The following is an 18,178-nucleotide window of genomic DNA, read 5'->3' as shown; positions in this document are numbered from 1 at the left end:
CTCTCAAGCTATTCTCTGCCCAGCTTGTGTTTGTACTTGGGATTGTCTTGATCCAGATGCAGGACCTTGCACATGGCCCTACTGAACTTCCTGATGTTGGCACAGGCCCACCTCTCAAGCCTATCCAGGTCCCTCTGGATGGCATCTCTTCCCTCTATGGCGTCAACTGCACCATTCAGCTTGGTGTTGTCTGAAAATTTGCTCAAGGTGCACTCAATCCCACTGTCCATGTCGCCTGCAAAGATGTTAAACAACATCAGTTCCAGTACTGATCTCTGAGGAACACCACTCGTCACCAGTTTCCACTTGGACACTGAGCTGTTGACCACAACTCTCTGAGTGTGACCATCCAGCCAATTCCTTATCTCAGTGGCATATGTTGAGAAGTGAAGGCTTAACTATCTTAATTAATCATTTATTCATGCATCACCTATTCACCATAGGAATCTCAAACCACACTAAAATCCTCAGAGACTAACTATAGTTAAGACAGTAGTCGCTGAACATCTTCTTCAAGGGCTGGTCCCATCTAATCATTAGCTTCCACGATATATATGACATTATCACCTTCCATGACATACTGCCTACTTAAAGGTGTTTTCATTTTGCCTGCTGCTCCTTCTGCAGACAGCATCGACCTCGTTCCAAAGCACCTGATACCAGAAAAGTCACTAGAAAGACTGATGACATGATGTCCTCAAATCCCATCAATGAGCACATGTAAAACAAAAAGCATATCAAACTGAGTTGCAAATGATATGTTAGTTTACAATTACAAGGCCTATACTTTCATCTACCTGTGCCACAGTGCTATGATTACATCTAGCCAGTCCTGTGCACTTGTTACTGACAGTCTGAGTCACACAGGATTTCTAATGAAGGTTGTTGTGGCCTGTTAATATATCCTCAAGAGCAAGAAGGAGGAGTTCAATCACCTGCCTTTAAGCCCTGCAGCTACACAAGCCAACAAGCATTTAATTCTCCATTTCAGGAATAAACACAGTAGTACCTGATCATACTACAGAAAGTGGGTTTTGCTTTCTTGTTTTTCAGCAAGCACACAGAATTTGTAATTCAAAACTTGTCATAAAGTACATTACCATTTTGATTCACTGTGAGTTATGGATGATGATTGGAAGTAGTATACATAGCATATGCAACTTCAAACTCAGAAATCACACAATCACAGAATGACTTCAGTTGGAAGGGATCTTTCAGACCATGCAGCTCCAATTCCCTGCTGTGGACACAGTCGCCATCCACCAGATCAGGTTGCCCAGGTCCTCATCCAACCCGGTCTTGAACACCTCCAGGAATAGGACATCATAGCCTCTTCCGGCAGCCTGTGCCAGTGCCTCACCACCCTCTGAGTAAAAATGTCCTAATATCTAATCTAAATTTCCCCTTTTAGCTTAAAATCATTCCCCCTTGTCCCGTTACTATCTGCCTGTGTAAAAAGTTAGTCTTCTTCCTGTTTATAAGCTCCCTTTCACGCTTAGTAGACAACTATGTTCTGCCCTATACTTTTAACCAAGCTTGATTACATGCTTCCACTCTTTCTCACTCATGAGACAAGTTATCGTGACAAAGATGACTTACTAGCATCATTCAAGACTACATTTTGATATCTTGTTAGTACCTTAAACCGTGTGAAATGTTTCTACCTGATATCCAAAGAAGACCATCCACCACGTATCCTGCATGGCATGAAAGCGATCGGTCAAAGGACTGCACAAAGGTCCACTTGTTCTTCTTGGGACAGTAGCGTTCCACAGTAGGTAGGACTTGACGCAACTCGTTTCTGCCTCCTACTGCATAGAGGTATTCATCCACTGCTCCGAGCACAAAGTGCTCCCGGCAGTTCTTCATGGGAGCTATCTCTGCCCAGGAGTCGGTTCGGGGGTCATAGCGACAGGCAGTTCTCACGGCACAAGTGCGCCCCGTGGAGTGCTCAGCTTCCCCACCTGCCACAAACAGAAAGTCTCCCATGACAGCAACGCAGTGGTGGCTTCTCCCCACGGGCATCGGTGCAAGCTCACTCCAGTTTGCGATTCCTGCAATGTGAACGTTCTCCTGATCAACTGGGTTGAAGTAGCGCAACTCCTTCACTTTACAGACTTCACGCTTTTTCCCACCAATAATGTAAAGAGTGTCTGACTGGAAGCGGGGTTTTGTCCTTCTGGTTTGCCAAACTGGCTGTGCATAGATGCTCTGGTGGTAAGCCAAGGCCTCATTAACAAGTGCTGTCGCAGTTTCACTAGCTTGGACGAGAGGATGAGAAAGAGCTACAGTATGCAGTGTATCCACATCCATAAGGCCAAATCGGACATACTGGAGAAGCTCATCCATGTACTGGTAGTGGCAGTTGTGCTCCAACCACCTTACAGCCAGCTAGAAGTGGGGAGAAGGAAGGGAAAAACAAATACCAATTATTTGCATGCAATTCTGTCATAGTTTGGTCTTGAAAAAACTGTTGCCATCCCAAGCAGAGCTACATATTTGCCGCAACAGAGATATCAGTCCATACAAAAAGTAGTCATGAATGCACGTGAGTCAACATAAAAGATACATACTAAATATCCACCTATAATACACATTAAAGTGTTGTGCTGCATCATTTCCCAAAAGAATTTCCACAGTACTATCAGATTGTAACACCACCACGCAATACTCCTACAGCTAGTGATGCCACAGGAGACCACAGTCTGGGAATTAAGCTGCTGAAGCAATAACGCAAACACAGGGACTATGTGATCACTGGAGAACACTGGTCTACTAGAAAGAAATGCAAGATTACAGTTAGATGATTAAAAAAGAAACACAACCCTTTCTTCCCTTTATATTTAATTTTATTTATGAGAAAAAAATAAGATAATAAATCCTTCAATTTTTCTTCCTGCTTCATTTATTTTATTCATAAAATTGAGAGAAGCGTAAAAGGATCACAGAGGAGTAGAAACAAGGTTCTGCTGGTTTGAGACTTGGAGAAAAAGGAGAGAAAGACTCTGACACTGATCAGCAATTGCTTGTATCAACAGCTAAAACAACACACCAACTTGAAATAACACAGAGATATTCAATACACCCAGATCTGAAAAGAGACTAGAAAGGGCCTAAACCATTTCAAGAAATGTAGACGTTATTCTTGAAAATCTCCAGAGATGAAAATACCCTAAGTGCTTCAGGAAAACTGCCTCCCATACTCAGCTATCTTCTTGGCAGATCTTCCTTGAACCCATGAAAGAGCTCTACACCTTTGAACACACTTGCCTCATTTTCCATCTTTGGGTTTGTACCCAGAGCCCAGGAACCACCGTTCAAACTCTGAGTTTGATGATCACTGTCTCCCATCCATAAAGGATGAAAATCAGCTTCCATTTAGGGCAGCAGTTGTAGAGAACCGATTGAAAAGATCACTGACTATAACAGTCTACGTCATTCTTGCTTGTATATCGTTACATGAAACCATTAACATATTACAATATTGTTGACCTATGCACTACGACACTGCTGACCTACTCTGATTTCCACCTTTTTCCCCAAAGAACTTCCACAAAGTGTCACACTTTCACCGTCATTATTAACTTTACCATTAACTTCAGGTCACTGCTCCAGTCTCCCAGTAACAATTCTCAATTCTAATTTTATTTACAAAAGTGAATACCATTCCCCCTTCTGATGGTCTCAAAACATAAAAACATATTTACATCCTTAAGTCATTCATAAAGACATTGAATGGTTCTAAATAAGGACAGGCTCCTCTGCTTGATTTTTTCTGTTATCTTGACATATCCTGGATGGGGAGCTGTCAACTAATCATGCAATAACAGTAGTTTCATCTAAAACTCACTGCCCTGTACTGCCCATGAGGAAGTCACACGAAAAAGCTGAAGACTTTTGTCTTACTAAAGACTTTCATATAAGCACAATATATCAACATTATTGCTGCTTCTGTATTCTACCAGAGAGGGAAGGTGACAAACAAAAAACACTTTCTCATTAAGATTAATTTGAAATCTTTTTTTTCATCCACTGTTCTACTCAACCCCTGTGAAACAAAGAATCAATGAAGGGCATCAAAAATTGCAACAGTAGTTTAGCGAGTTAAATTCTGAATTGAGTTTCAAAACATGCATTAGCTGCGTATTCTTAGTTTTGAAGGTAAATGGAAGTCAATTACATATACTTAAAAGTGCTTATGGATTTGAAGTCATTGAAGATTATATTCACACGTTCTAAACCCACCAAATCTATACATCTGGTATGTTCCATTGAGAGGTTTTGGTTAACTCCCTACCCTATCTCATTCCTCAAAGACTTCAGATCCACTTCTCTCTTAATTGACCAACACTTGAAATTCAACTAGAATTCAGGCTGTCTTCATTAGAACGAAGACAACAACTGAATTCACACTGAGTGAATGATTTGTGGGTTGTTATATTAAAGAAGAATTTACACCTCTCTCACAAGGACAGGCTGAGAGAGCTGGGGCAGTTCAGCCTGGAGAGCAGAATGCTCCAGGAAGACCTGAAAGCAGCCTTCCAGTACCTAAAGGGGGAATATAAGAAAGAAGGGGATAGACGCTTCAGCAGGTCAGTTGTGATAGGACAAGAAGAAATGCTTTCAAAATACTACAGGGAATCCTTCAAAGTCAGCACCTGAAGGTATCTTCAGTCTATACCATGTCCACGTTTCCATTTTGATGAGCAACTGCAACCAGAGAATAAAGCGCATCCTGGGTTGTGTTTTGCGTACAGGAGCTACTGGCCATCACCCAGTACTGCTCAGACTTGGCAGGTCTGAGGTCAGTTTGCAGAAGAGTACTGCAATTCACAATGCTAATTTAGGAGGCAGGACATCACTGTATCACCAGGACTTTCTGCAGGCATTTGATAATCAGCAGAGATGTTCCCTTGAGTCTCAGGGATGCAACTGAGAGGTGGGAATCACAGTCTGCTCAGAATCACTTGTCCAGACTAACTCAAGCTACTGCTGAATTTGACTATAGTGGATGCTGTATTTCTGTGACCAGCACCTAATTCCTGGCACCCCAAGGCAGAGAAGAGGTGGTACAAGCTAAAAATCAATACTGTTTTTATGTCTTTGTCTTGGTATTGATAGCAAAGACTTCAAATGCCATAAACTCAATCTGAGACACTCCTTAAAAAATAGTTAGGCTATATTAAAAGCTACAGATGTAGGCATTTATATGTATTTTTCAGAGAACACATGACAGTCTCCTAGATTGTGACACAGGGCTATGGAGCTGGTTATATGGATTTAGGGGCAATCATAAAACGAGCCTTAGACTCATACATTTCTGATGCAGCGCGCATTGTTACAGTGCTCTCTAGCAGAATGTGCTGTCTCACACCGTGGAGCACGGAAGAAAACTGAGTTATCTGTGAAGTGAACTGACACTCTAGTCAGTGGATGGTTTGACAGCTAAGGGAAGGCTGAAGGGGGAGAAGATCAGAAGAAAGAAAATTAAATTTCCAAACAAGTCTTTTGCACGTAGAAGAAATAGTCACTGATAGACTGTAATACCATTCTAAATTTCCATTGCTGCAAAGGAGGCAAAAGTAACTCATGTACACATAATGGAAACAAACTTACACATAATACATCAGCAAACATCTGTATATTTATCAACGTAAGTTCACCACCTTTACTAAGCTTTTGTTTAATTTGGTCTTAGAAGCTTTGTGCCTTCAAAGAAACTAAAAAATTAACTCTATCTATGTACTAATTATAGGCTGAAAAATGGACACAACCTGGCAGTAGTCATTAGCAACTACACTCAGAACTGGCAAAATAAGCTCAGCCATTGTACACTGTACGACACTGCAAGGAGAGACATTCAGACATTCCTAAGGAGGTACCAGTAGCACTGGAAATTATGTTTATAACGCAAACAAGCAAGGAAGCGAAAACAAAGAGACTGTCCACAATTTTGAGTTTTAAAATATTCGTATCTCTGCTAAATAATTTACAAAAATAAGGAAAGACTCCTACTGCTGGTGCTATATAGGAAAATTCTGTTTAAACTGCTAGCAGCTTCTTTTCCTATTAATTTTAATGTATGAGTGTGTGTAAAAAGGAAGCTACAGCCAAGTACCTATATTAACTTTAATAAATAATATATTTTGCCATATTCATCTTCTAAACTAAGTAAATGACAAAAGTAGACTCTCAGAAGGACAGGATTAATTCTCTTATTCTGAAGCCTTTACCTTGAGGACTTTTCTGTTCCAAGGTTACGTTATTTGACACAGCAATGGAAAACATTCTCAAAATATCAGAAAACAGATGGAAAACATATTGTGTGCAGCTGCAGTGCACATCTAAGCATACCTGCATGTTGGACTGTGGTTTCACTGTATGTACAATGGCAGCTTCTGCCTCCTGCACTGTGCTTCAACAGCCTGACTCACACAGACTAGGAATGCAGCCCTTCCCACTCTGCTGTTTAATGGCCTATGTGCCATATACATACCACAGATGGAGAAGGCAGAGGGGCAGCACAGGTTAAAAGACAAATCAGGAATTTCACTCCTGTTGAAGACATCCCTGTAACAGTTAGCTGTTTTTTGGAGGCTGATAATTATAGCTTTGAAGGGAGATGCTGAACTGGCTAGGCTACAGTGCAAAGTTTAACATACTCGTTAGAACCAAATTCATTTGGAAACTACTTTAAATCACGAAGTCAGCAACAGCAAAAGTTTATTTCTACAGAGAAAAAGCTCCTCAGACCCCTTCCTCAAGGGGCAGGGGTCTTGGAAATTCAATTAAAGTCCTCTCTGTCTGATCTTCAGCTGATGTATTCACGTCAGAGACCCAAAGATTGCAAAGGAATTATGTTAGTTTATACCACCTACAGTTTCTAATAACTGAGATGAGGCAACGAATTGGTGGAAAAACTGAGGAGTTTTTCTTTTTTCTAACAACAACAATTGAACAGAAATAGTGTGTTGTTTTTTTTAATTTTTAAAAATGAACTTTCACTTTCCCAGTAAAACAAATAATCTTAACAAATAATCAACAAATCTTAAATAAAATAGCATAGCAAACATCATCATTTTAGAAGAAAGGATAATTTTAAATATAGAAACAAAAGTAGGGGGAAGTATTCTCCCGGAGTGCAACCAGATATATTCAACATGAATTATCAGCTTTCTGCTTGATAATCTGATGATGATACATATCAGGCGAAGAACGATAACAAATAAACCAAAAAGCAGCCACAAATCTCTCATTTCAACATAAATGTCACCTGAACTGTCTTTGTATCACTTAACATAAGAAACAAACAGGCTGGAAAACTAAATCAAATTTACATCTTTCTAACATTAGTATGTTGGCCAGTGCTACAGATCTGATAAAGAAGACAAGCTGTGTTCTGGAAGCAATGCAGCTTCTACAGCAATCACTTTAAGAGAGTCCAGGGAACTTCACAAAGCAGAACTTGGAGTTTACTAGTTCAGCATTTGGTTTCAGCTTACACTGTATTGCTGCAGGTCCTCTTAAAATGCTGACTACCAATTTGAACATGACTTGGTGTCTCTGTGGAGTTCATCTATTTCAGCAGACTTTGTAGACGGGAACCTCTTGTCTCAAGACTACTGCCTCTTAATGGCTATCAGCAGCATAATTCTAACTTTTCACATCAAGTACAGGCACATAATCTATGGATAAGCCAGGACTTCTACCAAAGCTCTGATCTGAAGTCTGCAAAAAACTGTTGAAATTTTCATGTACTAAAATGAGCAGAAATTTCCAATCTGTGGGCCTGAATTTGGATCTCTAAAGGGCCTCAGTCCTTCTTTCTCCAGAGACTACAGGGGACAAAATCCAGAGAGTTTAGGATACCAATTTAAGCACCTTACTTATGGTGAATTACACTGGACTGTATCAGCCATACAATAAAAGCATACGAGCGAAGAATTCTTCCTGTGGAAAAACAAAAACACACAGGTTTTCAAAGCCACAAGTTACAAGCAAATAGTTAAAGGTGACTTCCATGTTAGCTTTCAAGTAAACACAAGTACAGCAATTGTATCAGTCAGATAGTACATTACATTTTCTGGCATGGGAAGTGAGTGACCTGAACCTAGATGCCATGGAGCCTTAAGGAAAGAAATCTTCATCTTTTTTATTTGGAATTAAGAATGTGCATAAAAATAAGACTGTAATGAGCTGCATGTAGAACAATCAGAATTATGAGGTATTTGCATTTCTTTTGCACCTTGAGCCAAACAACTACAAAATTATGCATAGGATTCTCTCAATCTGAACACAGTAAATATTAATAATCCCTGAATCGGTAATGAAATGTCTTTCGACCCTGAACCCTGAAGAGAGACTTTCCAACTCTAGAAGTTGTACTGCGGTGACGGAGGCATACGTGCACAGTCTCTGAAAATACTGCTGTGCCATCCCCCAACCTCTTTACACAGCAACATTTTAACGTTACCTGTTTGCCTGTTTTACAAATGTATATATGTATGTAAGCAGCACCCAGTGTGGTGCTGCACTAGCAAGCAGGCAAGTTTTCATTTGCACATTCAGATTTTACAATCAGAATTAAAACATTTACTCTGTTCGGGGTGAGTAGATAAACAGGGATTTTAAAATGTCCTTCTTTCCCCCCTGCCCCCCCCCAGTGTGAAAATGAAAGAAAAATGTTCCTCTAGATATATTATGCCTTTGGGCTCCATTTGAGGGAAGGGAAAAAAGACAGAGAAAGCTACTGTGAAGGTCACGGAGCGAAAGAACTTCCTCAGGGCACAGAATAAATTAAATCCCAAGGAAAAAATAAAATGTGATTTCCAGAGTGTGAGGCACAAACTCAAAATGACAATGATTGACAGCCAAACTATATCCGTGCAATATCGAAGACTGCACGTTCTCATTTACCTCAGTGTAGCCAGCAAGCGCCCATTAAACATCCGTCTGATGCCCAAATTAACCTTCTTGGCAAACTGAAAGAGGCACAAACTATCATAATCAACCTTTCATTATCACAGCAGCCTCTAGTTAAAGGGTCAGAATAATTGTGCCATCAGAGCCCTGATTGTTTTCAATCAACAGACGACTGGAGTGACAGCTCGGTGATGGAGTAGTTTGATGAAACCGCACCAGGCCTAATCAGAGCAGATGAAAGGAAGGCATGATTGGTGCAAATGAACAGTCGTGCCTCTCTTTTTCATTTACAATCTGAAATTACTCTTAAATTTACAGGGTTTTTTCTCCCTTATGAGTACCTCTGAAAGAATGTTTGACTTATTATGAGTTCTGACAGTGCAGAGTTATAAAACACAGGTAGGGTTTTCAGCTGAAGCCTTAAGTGGATATTCAGCATAATTTTAACAAATTCACTCTTGAAAAGCACAAAATGACTAAAGACTTCCAATGACCTAACCTTTCAGTGCTGTTTGATTAGCAGAACAATTTATCACTGCTCACATTCTTCATGATAAGAGAAGATTAAAAAAAAATGGGCAAGGATCTCTTGCAAATGTTTTCTCTCAGCCAATACATTTATTGCAGTATTGCTCTCCTGCTCACACACACACACACCAAAGGAAAAAAAAATAAAGAACACTGCATTAATAATCCTTTTCTGCTTAGAATGAATAATGGAATCCAAGCAAGGGATTGTTTAGAGATGAAAGCAGAGACCAATTATCAGTGCAGCAGACAGCATCAATATTTAGTTTACTGGTGGGTTGTTCATTCCCACACCGTAAAGGATGGGAAATAAATTTATCTCATTTTTACCTTACTCATTAGCACAGAATCAAGTGCCTCACTCGTGAAAAGTAAGCTTAAAAAAAAAAACAACAAAAACACACCCCAGAGCTGCTTTGGCAAGATTTGGAAAGGATGGAAGATCAAGGGTTCCTGCATCTCCTCAGCTACAATTCCCTTCCACTCCTGGCCTCATCCAGCTTCAGACACGTGGTTTCCCACCCTCCCAAGGCTCTGTCAGGAAGGTACTGTATATCAAAAGGAACTATTTGTACCTTTGAAGGAAACAACTACTTCAGGTGATGAATGGAAAAATCTTTTGTTCTCTGATCTTGGCCATCATCAGATGTGATTTATTCTGTCAGGCATCACAAAACACATGCCAGTGCTCAGGTCAGCATACCAAAACAAGAAAGCAGCTGAAAAGCAAAGATTATTGTTCAAAAGAGAAGTGGATAGAGAAGACAGATCCAAACACCAGAAGCTTCTAAGAATTGTTGGTTCTTGTACCATGTCCTCACGAGACGGAATGGAAGTTTTAACTCCTTAAAAGCTGTAAGTAGAACATCCAACCAAGTGAAAAACACACAGGTGTCCTAAGCTGAAGTAGATGAGAGCAGGCTTGAATATTCTTGCTGACACAGAAGATGCGATTTCCACTTGTTTCTGTTTCACTTTCATTTACTGATGTCCACTGGTGATATAAGTAAACTCTCAGTAGCTGATTTTCTGGAAAGAAAAGAAGCTGCAAACTGATTTTAAATACCAAACAAATAATTAGCCAATATTTTCAAATTATCCCTCTTCTGGAGGTTGCCTGTATAGGAAAAAAAAGTCATTTTACAAAAAGTTAGGAATTAAAGGTATACTTTTCAGAATTGTGATTATCTTTAAGGTCCCCTCCACCCCAAGTCATTCTGTGATTCTTTTAAACACTTCACCCCTAGTATTTGTTTTACTATTCCTAACTGCAAATGGAAATGAGACTTGACAGAAGCGTACCCAGAAGACATTGACTAACCTCAATAAAAATATTTCATCTCCTTAAACTTGCAATAAAATTACTATGATCAAAAATCAGCTTCATAAAAGGAAACTGAACTACATTAGTATATAACATTATAAATGGTAATGCATCATATTATATTAAAGCAATGAGTTGCTGTAACAGAAAAAACTAAACTTTTCATCTACTCAAACACGAAGTTAAGTAAGGTAGGGACAGAAGGTAAACTCTCAGCTGTTGTAAATTATCACAGCTCATGGAAGTTTGCCATTTTACACCTTCTGGGGAATCTGAACTTCAAAATTATATTGCACTTTCCTTCCAAGTATCTCAAAGCAATTTATAAGCACTAAAACTTGAGTTTCTCTGTGAGAAGTGTACATTTCAATCACTTTCTTAGACATGGGAACTGAGAGAGAGAAAAATAAAGCGATATGACAGAAGACAGCAATGGCACAGCTGACACAATCAAATTTTCTGCCCCTTCAACCTGTCCACAGCTGAGTCTCATCTCCACTACCAAAATTTCATGAAGATTTTGAGCTCCATGCCAAAGAACGAAGCCTGCTGATACATAGGTATCTGAAACACCACAGACAAAATGGATCATCTGACAAAAGTATTTAATAAATTTTGGAGCTGAAAAAAACATTTCCATCCTGACTATAAAACATTGCATTCTTAACTTTCTTTGAGTAGCACAGACTATTTTGTGTTGTACTTCTAGACAATTGCATCCCTGTACAATTGGGTCCTCAAACCATGGAGCAGTTTCCTTTGTAATCAATTGGAGCTCCTCTACAAAGGCAAGTCTACAGACGTGCGTGCTTCTTGCACCTAACTCATTTTTCTGCTAAGATGAATGGAATGAGCAAGGCCCAGTGTGGCCTGTAGCAATGACCCTCCATGTGTACAACTGTGTTTAAAACCTACATGAGCACACAGAGCCCCTACTGCAACAGCCTTCGCGAGAATCTCATCTGCTGACAACTTGTGCATTGCGATAGCTATCACACCTGGATGTGCACAAATAAACCGAAGAAATGAGCTGGGCGTGATCACGCTGGAAAGGCTCTCCTCTCCTTACTGATGTAATCAAAGTCACTTTTGTTCTTTAACAAGATCATCAGAAAAAAGTGGAAGGCGATAGTCTAACCTGAGCAAAGCAATGAAACCAAACCAGATTTTGCATCTGAACCTTGCTTCTTCCTTTCAAAAAGGTCCAGCCATACAGAGATACAGAGTATTAAAGAAGACAAACAATCCTTCTCTTCAGCTAGGTATTTGTTTCTTTAAGTTGCAATGAAGAGGAGCTTATCTCTTTATAAACAGAGCTATCTAACTAGGGCTTTTAATTGTGATTTGATACTTAGTTTACAGGGATTCAAGTTTATCATAGCATTATGCCAACTTAAATAACCCTGGCTTCTCTTTTCTCCAACAGGATGAGAATGGTGTGCATGTGACATGGAGGCAGAAAACCTCACATCAGCCCAGCAGCCATCAGTTCAAAATCTAGAATTGCTCATTGTTTTTATTGATTTCTTTATTTTAAGAGGAAACATTCAGGCTGACATCAAATGGGCTGAAACTTTACACAGCCACACTTAGCATTAAAAATAGGTTCTAGTACATAATTGTAACTGGAAATGATACTCTTTCACAATATGATACCTGTTGTTTTTATTGCTACTCCTCTATTTCCTGCGAAATATATTTTAAAAGTATAGTGGCTCTCTATGGAGACAGGAACCTACAAGCTTTCATCAGTAAAAATGGTTAGAGAATGAAATAGGTACAAAATAGACAAAATTCTATAAAATATGCAGTATAGCTCTAGTGAAAATTAGTCTGAGTGGTTCTTGAATACAGAAAGATTCCTATTCCTTTCCTCCCTATTGTTAGGGTATAATTTTCTATGGATTTAATAGGCAAATCCAACAAATCACATAAAAATGTATCATTTTCTATAATAATCTTGACAACAGCTATACAGGACTTGTATATCATTAATACCTTAGGTCACACAAAAATACACATCAAAGTACATACTCATCTTACTTGGTCTATATACATGGAAGCTCTCAACATGCCATCCTACCACAAAATAACCAAGGTCAACTTTTCCAAGTGAAATCACCAGGTTGTTTCTGTTCTGTTTTGTTTTACACCAGCAATACTACCAGCACCTTAGCTGCAAGAATAAGTTTATTTCTGTTTTGTTCTTTACTATTTTAATGAATTCATCTCTCTGACAACTGCAGTATTGGTTTACCTTTCTGGGTCTGCCTGAGTTTCTTCTTCCTCCTATTCACTTAATTCCTGCAACTATCAAACACCAGCTGCTGAAGTCCAGGTCATGCATTAATGAAGTTGATACTTCAGCTCTGAAGCATTGCTGGAACGTTGCTGTAATATGGATGGAGCCACTAATATTAATTGCAGGGGCATTTAAACCTTTTCCTGTCAACAGATCATTTACTTCTACTTTCTTCAAATTCCATGAAGAACTTATATGAGTGTAAGCGTATGCTACTATGAAGGTATTTCTTTCAGCTGATTTTTAACTTAGGGATTTTCTCCTTCATTTCTTATTTAAATACCAAAACAAAAAGCAAGCGTGCTAGCAAAAGCTCACTCAGCTTCTCTGAGAACAGAGGAATTTCTTCTTCAGTCAAATAACATCTTAAATATAACAGTTTTATTGATTCTGTTTTAGTCCTTAACCCCTACATTATGGGCTTCAGATTAATGCAGGACTCATTACTTGTAAATGATAAGTTAATTTTTCAATATCAACTAATTGTCCTAACAATATCATTTATTTTTAAAATTAATCTAAACACTTAAATGAATCTGCAAACGTGGCTCTAAGATCTCAAGTGTATTTTGTGAATTGGTAACGTCAGAGCTTATCTCCTGTGAGATTAAAAGAAACAAGTTTATTACTAAAAATTAAACCTTATCTGAAGCGAGCTGAAACAACAGCAACTGCTGGAATGTGAACCTCAAAGTGTATATGGTTTTAGCTAACCTGAAGCTTAATTTTCTTTCTGTCTTCTTTGGTTCCAAGTTACATACAGAGGCACTGGCAGCTTTCAAAAGAAAACTGAATGAAATACAAAGCTGCGGATTCTCTAAAGAGTTTCTCATTTTCTATCGTTTTCAACAAGCTTAGACCCATCAGAAACAGCATTAAACAGTTTTACAGGGATTTTGAAAGTCTAGAGATTACTGACATTTGTACCTGAATGGAAGTTGTTAACTAAGGTAGTAACACCAGACTGTCTCATCTGATCATTAGTATTTGTGGGTCTTAAGATTTTTTTTTAATGCTGTTCTTTAACTTAAAAATGAAGATAACGTGTTTTTCCACCCATGTCCGGCTTTCAACACACTAAGGCAAAAGCAGCTTTCTACCATGTAACCATATATCTGTATATTACACAATTCTACAATTATACTTCAGATCACCTCTAATAGACCTATGTCACAAAGAGCAAAGCAGTCAACACAAAAGCCACCGTAACAGATTAATTCAAATGCACAACACAATATCACTGAAGCTGTCCAGCTGCGTGCACACCTTGATGTCCTCTTTTTGGCTTTCTAAATCAAAACAGACATCCATTGCTTAGCTGAAAAAGTGACCTAAATTCAATAGCTGTGGGCACAGCAGCCTTCCTAAATACTTTTCTGAAGTTAATCTGGGATAAATAAGGTGAGGCAACGTTACTGTAGGACACTGAGGCAAAAGTAATGCCCTCCAGTAATTCCACTATTGCTCACAGCAGTGGCAGCAAAATAATCAAGTTTTCTGATAGGAACTGGCACGTAACAAAAAGAAAACTAGGAGAACACACAATTGGTCCTAATATAAACTTATTCTTAATATAGAAAATCCCTTTCAATACTGCTACTGTTGATAAAAACAAATAAGATTAGCCAATATTCAAAAAATTACATGCTGAAACTTTGAAGAGTTAGACCAAAACCACATATAAAGCTCACAAAACTTTCCAGAAAGGCTAAGCCTGGGAGAAAACTAGATTGAAACTAACGAAGAACAAGGGAGAAATGTGTTTCCTAAATTAAGGGGACAGCACAAAAGAGGTAGCATTTATTTGCATCATAAGTCAAAATGTGAATATTTTATGAATGATGCAGGAATTCTTCAAGGGCCCGTTCAACCTAATCCATTCTATGATGATTCTATGAGAATATGAGGAAGTACGTGTGTGACCTGAGCCTATCAGCAGAGCATGGTGTGGAATTCAGTTGCCAACATGCACTGCCTCAATCCACTGCAGCAGGCACGCACCCTGCCCAGCCTCCAGCCCCAAAGAGCTCAGGCCTCCTTGAAGATTCTGTGCTACAACTGCTGATTTTCCCCATATATCAGTGATATCATCCCAAAAACAAGGCACGTGCCTACCTTGACAAAAATGAATCGCACTCAAATCGTCTGGAAGGACTGTAAGGAATATTACCACTGCACACAGTCAGTTCAGGTGAGATACCTGCTACCACGATTAACCTCCAATGAAATTTAAATCCTACCACAGGTTCTGTTTTCACACGATTTTTGTTTGAGGGTAACGTAATCTTGCTTGCAGCTACTGATGGTGGTTCTGTGGTGGTTGCACTAATACAGTGGTCGCAGTGATTCACAAGTGGCTCTTTGGAATTTTTACACTGACTGCTCATGAAAAGGGAATTTAATAGGAGATGAAAACACAGCATAATATGCACAAGAAAATGCTAATTTTCTCACATAGCTTTACCAATTCACCTCAGCTTTGATGTGCATCAAACTCCCTTTTTTTCTCCTATGCCTCTCATGATGAGAGGCTGACAGACACATAAACGTGGTGGTTTTCCACTTAGGCTAAATACTCAACAGGAATGAACATTAGACCACCAGACACGATTGCCCTTATTGCCAAAGAGAGCACTTAAGCTTATTTCTTGAACAGTGAAAGACTAACACACTGTTTAAACACAATGTTGATTACCGAAATGCTATCCTTCGCTTGCTATTTTATACTGTTACTTATTTTGCAGTAAAACTTAAGTTCACATTTACCAAGGCACTTAGTCCACAAGTCCACATTTCGTCACAATATACATGTACCCCTGAGAAACATGAATCTTGCTCTCTCCATACTTTTCAGAATCAAATGATCAATAGCACAAAAGATTGAAGTACTGCACAGATGGAATGGCAAGATTGTAAGTGGAACATGACAATAAACTTCTAGACACTTGTGTCCTCCAGAGGAAGATGTAGGCATCACTGGAGATGCATGGGAGATGTCTTTCCCTGGCAGAGAACTGCTCTATTGTAACAGTCAGCTACTATGCATACATAGCAACATTTCTAACAGTGTTGAATTCTGGGGTTTCTGCTGGAGAATACACTTAGCTGTTCACAATTGTCACAAGGAGATTCCATATGGAACTGAAGTGTAAGAAAACACAGTTAAAAATAGGTCACTTTATTCTCCCCTAAGAAGAGGATAAATAGATGCGTAGTAAAAAATAAAAAAAAAAAAGAAGAAAAAAAGTTGAATTTATGAGTTAAGTGTTTTATAAAATTATATGACACCTGTAACATGTAGTCTTCCTGTCTTATTTTTCAATTTGTTCAAGCAACTGTACTTTTCTAATATAGAAAGAGAAGTCTGTTTTTGCAATTACCCTTCATAGTAATGAAAGGAATAACTAGTGCTACAACTTTCCATGATGAACATCTGCTTTACAAATACAAGTTCAAAAGCTGAACACAAGAAAGTTCACAGGGCTGGAACACCTTGGGAACCTGGTCATGGAAAAGAACTAGCTGCATGCTTTTCTGCTGAATAAACTGCTCATGGAGTTTCTTCTACCCATTGCTCCTAGATTATTTGTTAAGCAGTTGATAATCAAGAAAATCAGTTGAATAGCAAAAGAAAAAAACAACAAAAAGCTTCTTAACTTCAGAAGCAGCACTGACAAATACTAAAATTGATCTATTTTAATGTTAACTATTCAAAAATATATCTTTCAACAATTTAATTAACCAGTAGTAGCATGAGAGGAAAAAAACTGATCTATATTCAATTAATGTGAAAAATATTTTTGCTTGATTTGATTCAAGAGTTCATCTTAGATCAAGTGCAATCTTAAATACAACATCATTTCATCAATATACTGCTAATCCCCGAGAATTATCCAGTAGATATTTCCATTTGTCACTATTGGTATATATGAACTATGAACAATTAAGCCTCATAACATCAAAGTTTTTAATCACAAATACAATAATGGATAACTTTATTATGACTAACTTTAACATGAGTTTATAACTTAAAATTTGGGGGTTTCTACTTTCTTTGTTGCCAACAAGAAGCTCTCCCTTGACAGATATCTCTGAGAACTCTTTCTGTTGTACAATATCAGTTCCCTTATCAATTATCAAGAGAAAGAATTCATCTACTTCCATAGAGACAACGAGCCTTTCTAGTAACGGCCAATTAGGAAAGGATTCACTTCTCACTCTGTGATAAGCTAGACATTTATGTTCTCATCATGATTGCTTCTTGTGAATAGAGCAGCTCACGATGAACAAAACAAATATGAAAGAATTTGCTGAACTGTGTAGTTTGTCTACTTTAACCCAGTTTGGAAGTTGCCTTTTTCTTTCTTAAAGATTCAAAAGGAAATGTCAAGTCACACTATGCTAATCCGCATCCTAATATATTGACATGAATATTACTGATTCATTTTCTGAAGTTGAGTTTGTTCAAGCTAGTGTTTTACAACATTCACTGAAATAAGGCAACTCATAATTGTTAGTCTAACAAAAATCCCAGATGTGACAGATGTGAGGTGCAGTCACTTCAGTGTAAATCACATTCGAGCACCATTCTGTGTATTTTGATGCATTAAAATGACTGCCTTAATCTTTATGTGCAGCAGGATTGAATTGCCCAGTGGACATTGGGAATTTAAACTACCAAAATAACTGTCACTGTCTGGAGAGCACATCTTTTCCAGAGGTTTGTTGAGGGAAGCTTGAATTTGTGCTTAGGGCTCCACTGGAGCCCTCCTAGTAAAGGTGCCTTGGGGACATTGTGAATTTATATAGCCATAACACGCATGAGCATGTATGCACAGGAAGCACCACTAGTCACAGGTAAGACAGACAAATCAAATGGCAGCATCCCCCATCAGCTTTTCTATTATCTGCCCCACTTTGTGGCAATTTCCTCTAGCTTCCCCAACACCTCTTGCTTTGCTGTTCTTCCTTAAGACATGGGATGGGGATTTGTCAAAGTCAATGAGCACTTTATTACAGTGAGAGTGCTCAGTAATGAACAATTCAGCAATTTAATGAGATTCTGTAGATCTGTCTCCAACCTGTCCATCAAGTTTCACTTC

At 38.6% G+C, this 18,178-nt stretch overlaps 1 protein-coding gene across 2 annotated transcripts in view; it reads right to left on the bottom strand.

Moving 5' to 3' along the window:
- KLHL32 (kelch like family member 32) overlaps positions 1-18,178 on the bottom strand; it is an 86,986-nt gene that overhangs the window by 13,428 nt on the left and 55,380 nt on the right. For both annotated transcript variants that reach the window (XM_065731042.1, XM_065731043.1), the window contains one exon: positions 1,665-2,391. In XM_065731042.1, the coding sequence (XP_065587114.1) occupies positions 1,665-2,391 (727 nt within the window). The remainder of the gene's footprint in view (positions 1-1,664; positions 2,392-18,178) is intronic.

The sequence above is a fragment of the Cyrtonyx montezumae genome, unplaced genomic scaffold (genome assembly GCF_038088225.1).
Source record: "Cyrtonyx montezumae isolate F1298 unplaced genomic scaffold, pur_monq_1.0 scaffold_13, whole genome shotgun sequence".
NCBI classification, from domain to species: Eukaryota; Metazoa; Chordata; class Aves; order Galliformes; family Odontophoridae; genus Cyrtonyx; species Cyrtonyx montezumae.
Note: the sequence above shows the minus strand (reverse complement) of the source record. Positions and strands in the feature narration are given on the sequence as shown.